This window comes from Aplysia californica, unplaced genomic scaffold (genome assembly GCF_000002075.1).
Source record: "Aplysia californica isolate F4 #8 unplaced genomic scaffold, AplCal3.0 scaffold00191, whole genome shotgun sequence".
Lineage (NCBI taxonomy): Eukaryota > Metazoa > Mollusca > Gastropoda > Aplysiida > Aplysiidae > Aplysia > Aplysia californica.
The window spans coordinates 859,497-865,228 of record NW_004797461.1 but is presented as its reverse complement, the minus strand read 5'-3'; the positions used below and the strand labels follow the sequence as shown (position 1 = coordinate 865,228).

Here is a 5,732-nt window from a genome sequence, read left to right as displayed (position 1 = left end):
TGTGTGTGTGTGTGTTTGTGTGTGTGTGTGTGTATGAGAGAGAGGGAGAGAGAGAAAAGGAGAGAGAGCTTCCGGGTACTTGTAATTTTGCGAAGGGATCGTGCGCAATCAATAACATGGATCTAGACCTACGGTTACTGCCCTGCCACGAAAGGCTTTCCAGTGCCTTGGCCTCTAATCACATAAAAGCAGCTGTTATCATGCACCCGTTCACTCTCACCCGACAACTATCCGCTTGACCTCAGTGCCTTCCGCTTCCAAAACAAAACACAAAAATGGCTTGACAAGTATTCTTTGGTTTACACTCCCATTGTCATTGTATTCACTCTTTGAGAGTTTTTGTTTTGTTTTTTGTTTTGATGTTTGTTTTGTTTGTTAGTTTGTTCTTTGTTTTTGGTTTTTTTATGTTTGGGGGGGGGGGGCATGCTCCTCAGCAAGAGGGGCTATCGTAGCCTACTTACTGTCTTTTGACAAAATTACTTTAGTTATGTAAACAACAAAAGCGTTGAAACTACGAATTAAGTTCGTTCATTTTCTCTTCGACAGTGAACTTGAGGATTTGAGCAACGATCCTTCGGTGAAGTGTTTGGGGAACTGTGGTCATGGAGTTAAAAAGATCCTCTACTCAGGTAAATACATGAGGAATGACACTTCTGCCTTTTATATGGGTACTACAATCTATTTGGCACTGTTTTTCTTTTGAAGGTGAGTTGTTTCAGGTGAAAAGGTAAAGGACGAGCCAGAAGGAACCAACGAGGGTTAAGACTTTTCACCAAAATAGGCCTAAATATCAACGTATGAGATGCATGGAAATCAAGACAGTAAAATCCTGACTTTGATACTGACTCAACTGACCACAAGTGCTCTGTTTTTGGAAAGTTCTTCAAAAAATAAGAATAGCGTTTGGAAGTCTCAAGTAAAGCCGTAAGAAGTTTTAGCAAATTAAATTAACCCTATGTCTAGGCAGGTAGGTGGCGCTAGCCAAAGCGACCATCGTGGCACAAACCGATAGCCCGACTCGCAGCCTCAAAAAACAAGTTTCTTTTCAGGCCTCGAATCCGGCGATCGGTTGGCGATCGGTTGGCGATCGGTTGGCGATCGGTTGGTATAACCACTGGGTATAACATGCTAACTGCCTGCGGTAGCTAGTAAGGTCTACAAATTCTCTTCCTCTTTGATGTTTTAGACCATCTTCAAATGGATAAACTATAGATATTATTAACTATGTTTAATAGTACATGCCATAATGCTCTTCTTCCAAAGGAGGAGGTTCTGCCTCTTTCTGCCAAGGATCAGTATTTAAGCCCTCTGCCCACTGATGTGGCTGGAAAGGGGTAGGGACATTTCGATGTTCCTTTACTTGAACCTCCCTTAATAATCAACTCTTTACCATTGGGCACAGCCATTAGTATTCAGTTGGAATACTCAGAAACGATTATTTTTCTCGCCTTCAGTAGCGAGTTAATGTGTCCTTTAAATGTCATTATTGACAGCATGAATGGAATGCATAGCGGGTCAGCGAGAAGATGGATATGCCTAGAGGAGAGTAAGATATTGGATAATTAACATTTATACATTATTTGTCTGCTTTGATGGCCAAAGAAATTTAACCTTAAGTTAAATTCTTTTTAAAAACCAGCAAGCAAGTTTGTGTAACAGTTCTTGTGTACATATTGGTGTGAATATTTGGTGTTTAAAAAAAATTTCTTTGGTTGTTTTTTTTTTGGGGGGGGGGGGGGTTGGGGGGGGGTTGTTTGTGTATATGTGCGTGTGTGTGTGCGTGTGTGTGTGGGGGGGGGTGTAGGCCGTTTCCAAGAAATGTATCGCTAACATAGTTTGAAGAACATAGTTTTGTATGGTTGTTGTTTTTGTTGTTGTTTGTTTATTTTTAAACTAGCAATTTCTGTTTATCTGCAGATCCCCAAAACATTGAAGACAAGCTGAAAAATGCAAAAAACTTTGTTCCGCCCAGTGGCCCGTCGCCCGTACCTCCCCCTCGCAGAAACCGTGCTCGTGACCTCGGGGCATCTCTGAGTGATCTGCGAGGCATTCCCCAATATCATCATCATAAGGGCATTGGCTCTCGTCGCTTCAGCGTGCCAACTATCATAGTGTCGGGAGATGCTCAATCCCGGGGCGCCACTGCTGGCAAAAAGGTGAAGGAAAAGGAGAACTTTGGAAAATCGCAAACGCCAAGCACTGAGGTCGCAGGGAATCAAGAACCAAGGCGTTTGAGGAGATCATCGGCTGTAACACAACCACAGGTATACTTCTGACCTTAAGATTGGGGGGGGGGTGGGGGTGGATGGATGTTTGGGGTTTTTTGTCGGGGGGGGGGGGGCTGACTTTGTATATCTTCTTGCTGTTTATCATGTTTTAAATATCTATGTCCACAAATGTGTAATTAATAACAGAGCACGTAGAGTAATAAACCCATGTATTTATAACAATAGCAATAACAATATAAAACAAAACGTTTTAATCCCTCAACCAGAAATTCCTTCATGTATTTTTTGGATGTTTCGTGAAAGAAACAAATCCACTGATTTTCACTTACAAATTGATCACCAGAACCAGCAGCTGAGGAAGGAGAGGCGGCGTCACAGTGAAGTCACAGCGCCAAGGCATGGGCGTTCCCGACGCTCGGGTGTGGTGAACACGGACATCACGGAAATCACGGTTCAGATGTTGAAAGAACAGTACAGAAGTCCGTTCGACACGTCAGAATACCCATCAGAAAGTCTAAGAAGGACATCTCTATCGCGAACTCCTTCCCCCAAAAATCGATACTCACATTCAATGGGTTTTGAATCTAACACAAATATATCTCTTGATGACGATTTATCTCTTGGTATACTAGCTGCTGACAGATTTGATTCGAGTCTGAGACACAGCCCTAGAAGCAGCCCTAGAAACAGCCCTAGAAGCAGCCCTAGAAATAGCTATAGAGGTACCGGTAAAGTGGAGCATGAGGATGTGGTTAGTTCAGTCAGCTCCTGGTTGAACACTTCAGTCGCTCGTGGCAACAAAACTGGAAGTTTCTCCAGGTCACCTAGTTCTCTCAGATCTTCAGTGGGTTCTGAAGACTCCTTGAATTCCCTAAATTCTTCATTGTCCCATCACAAGGGCGTCCATCATGTTTTTTCCGCACCAGGTTCGGCCAGTGGAAGTCCCAGCAGCTTACGTCGAGTTACTTTTGATAACAAACCCTACAAACAGGCATCATTCCTCTCTCCGTGCCCTGAAGAGCAATCGCCAAAACCCTGGCTCTCATCGCATTCCAAGATGTCTCTATCTGAGCTTGATCTAACTTCGCAGCAGCGGCAGAAGCAACAGCAGCAACAGCAGCGACAGCAGCGACAGAAGCAACAGCAGCAACAGCAGCAACAGCAGCAACAGCAGCAACAGCAGCAACAGCAGCAACAGCAGCAACAGCAGCAACAGCAGCAAAGCGCCACAGACCTCCAAGACGAATGTCTCAGCAGTTCATCTAAGATAGGCTCAAGAGGTCGGGCACGCTCACACTCCCCAACTATACCTGGTAAAACATCTCGTCATTCTGAGAGGAGCTCCAAACAATTCCTCAGTTGTGACTGGGGATCTGAAGACCTACCAGATCAAACGCCCGCAGACTCAGCAGATGACAACAACTCTGGGACACTCCGAAAACCGCAATTCCTGAAAAAGAGTAAGCACCCTTCTGCTTTTGGTTCGTCTCTGTCCAGCTCCAGAGGTGAACTCAATCTGGGCAATACCGATCAATCGGCAAGCTCCAATCTGGACTTCGTAGATGCAAAATCACCCAGCTCAAGATCATCTAGAGATGGTCATGTTTTCCCTGTTGAGGAAAATTCTAGACTGAAAGCGCAATCAGACTCTCCTCCCTTTGCAATAGTTGATGAAAGAAGAAACGTCTCTGCTTTCGACACGTCGGGTTACTCAAGTCAGCCCATTGATTTGTTGGCCAACAATGAGTTTTGCAGCTCTGAAGGCATCGCCCAGGAGCTCCATCCTGACTCATCCGAAGACGCCGCGACAGAGACCTCAACGTCTACAACCGCCCCAGACACTAATTATACTCGTAAAGCTTACACCCACAACAGTTACCTCGCTGACAATATCAGTGCCAAAAACACAAACACTGAGTTTGAACATTTTCATGACATGAACGCGAATGAGAGATACCAGGAAGAGACTATCACCTCCGAAGTGGATTCCAGTGACGACCGATCAAATTCTGCAGCGGCGGAGAGCGGAGATAACTGGGAAGGACGCTTCTCTGAGTCGGTTCGGGACTCCTGTGATTATTTTGATCCGTCAGCCTTGCGGGTGGCAGACGAGGAATCCCTTAGCAAAGCTCCGCCTCCACCTCCGAAGTTAGACCTGGCCGCCCTTGGCTTTCTCGATTAGATAGAACGTTGTTGCTTGTTCTCACGCCCACAAGTGAACTCCGACACAATAGTCAGGAAGACACTGATCGACAACTGTTTGGATGACTCAGTATTAGTTTTAAGACGTGTCCTCTGTTGTTTTCCCAGAGTCTCTTTTTACACACATAATTATTGTGCTTATTGCCCTGTTGTATCATAAATTAATATTATTTGTGAAAGTTCCTTCATTATGACTGCCAGAATTGTTAATAGATGTGAAAAGAATTCTTTCTTAGATTTTTTTAAAATATTGATCTAGACTTTTTGTGTTGGGCCACACTTGTCATACTCAGGCTCACGGACCGCATCCGGCCCGGCTAACAATTATATCCGGCCAACGAGAGAATTTTAGGTAGTCTGTCCTGAGTCTCTATAACACAGAACCTCATTCCTAATACAAACAAACTGGTTGCCAAGACAAGAGGCCGAGCTTCCAGCTCTGACAAACTGGCGTTAGAGCGAAAATTGGTATGGCTTGGTTTGTGTTTACTCTAACGTTTGTCCTTTTAAATTCCTATAATATTTGTTTTAAATAATTTAAGTTTTTCACTGCTGAATGAGTGTTTAACTAGTTTCACCCCAAACCTTAGGTATAATTTGACTTTTCACCCCCCAATCAATTGAGTTGTACACCCTTGTATTAGCTACGAGCAGAGCGTTAAACAAGGCTTACTCAAATTATTCAAATTGTAAAGAAGGAATACACAAGTAAGAAGAAAAGTACTATCCTCTAATGGGAAAAGAGCACATTTACTTACGAGGAGATATAACGCCAAGGAGGGTTCTTCCACTATTAGAGTGCATGGGTCAAATGTTGGGACAGAGTACGAGCACATAATCTGCCTTTGTGTGTGTGGGGGGGGGGGGGGGGGGTCTTTCACGTATAATGGTTTAAGGAGTGCCATTACAAAACGAGAACTTTCCACGGAGTCAAGATTTAATCCCTTGTTGTTGGCCATAAGCAACCAGACAATCATACTGCACTGATTTGAATTATGATTACCTGTGTCTTTCGGTTGTATTCATGTCTTTTATTTTGAAAAAAAAATATTTTAATTTTTTGGTCTAAGTTCTGACTATGAATTTAAATCATATCAAACGGCGCCTGCTATATAATGTTCAGGCTCTTTGCCGTTGCAGGAACCGTGCGTTTCTTCAATCCTCAATTTAGAAAGTCTTATTACGCAATTACCATTGATCGATAATAATTGGTGATGCCGATACTGCCTTTTTTCGTTTATTGTGACATGAATGTATTATTTTAAATGAATGCCTATAATAATAACATATTATGTTCTTGGA

The 5,732-nt window shown here is 43.4% G+C and overlaps 1 protein-coding gene across 4 annotated transcripts in view; it reads left to right on the top strand.

The window, feature by feature from the left end:
• The window catches only part of LOC101861042, a 61,723-nt gene extending 56,245 nt beyond the window's left edge, over positions 1 to 5,478 (top strand). For all 4 annotated transcript variants that reach the window (XM_005098700.3, XM_005098701.3, XM_005098699.3 and 1 more), the window contains 3 exons: positions 547 to 629; positions 1,918 to 2,264; positions 2,572 to 5,478. In XM_005098700.3, the coding sequence (XP_005098757.1) occupies positions 547 to 629; positions 1,918 to 2,264; positions 2,572 to 4,410 (2,269 nt within the window). In that variant the 3' untranslated portion in view covers positions 4,411 to 5,478. The remainder of the gene's footprint in view (positions 1 to 546; positions 630 to 1,917; positions 2,265 to 2,571) is intronic.
• Positions 5,479 to 5,732: the final 254 nt, after the last annotated feature.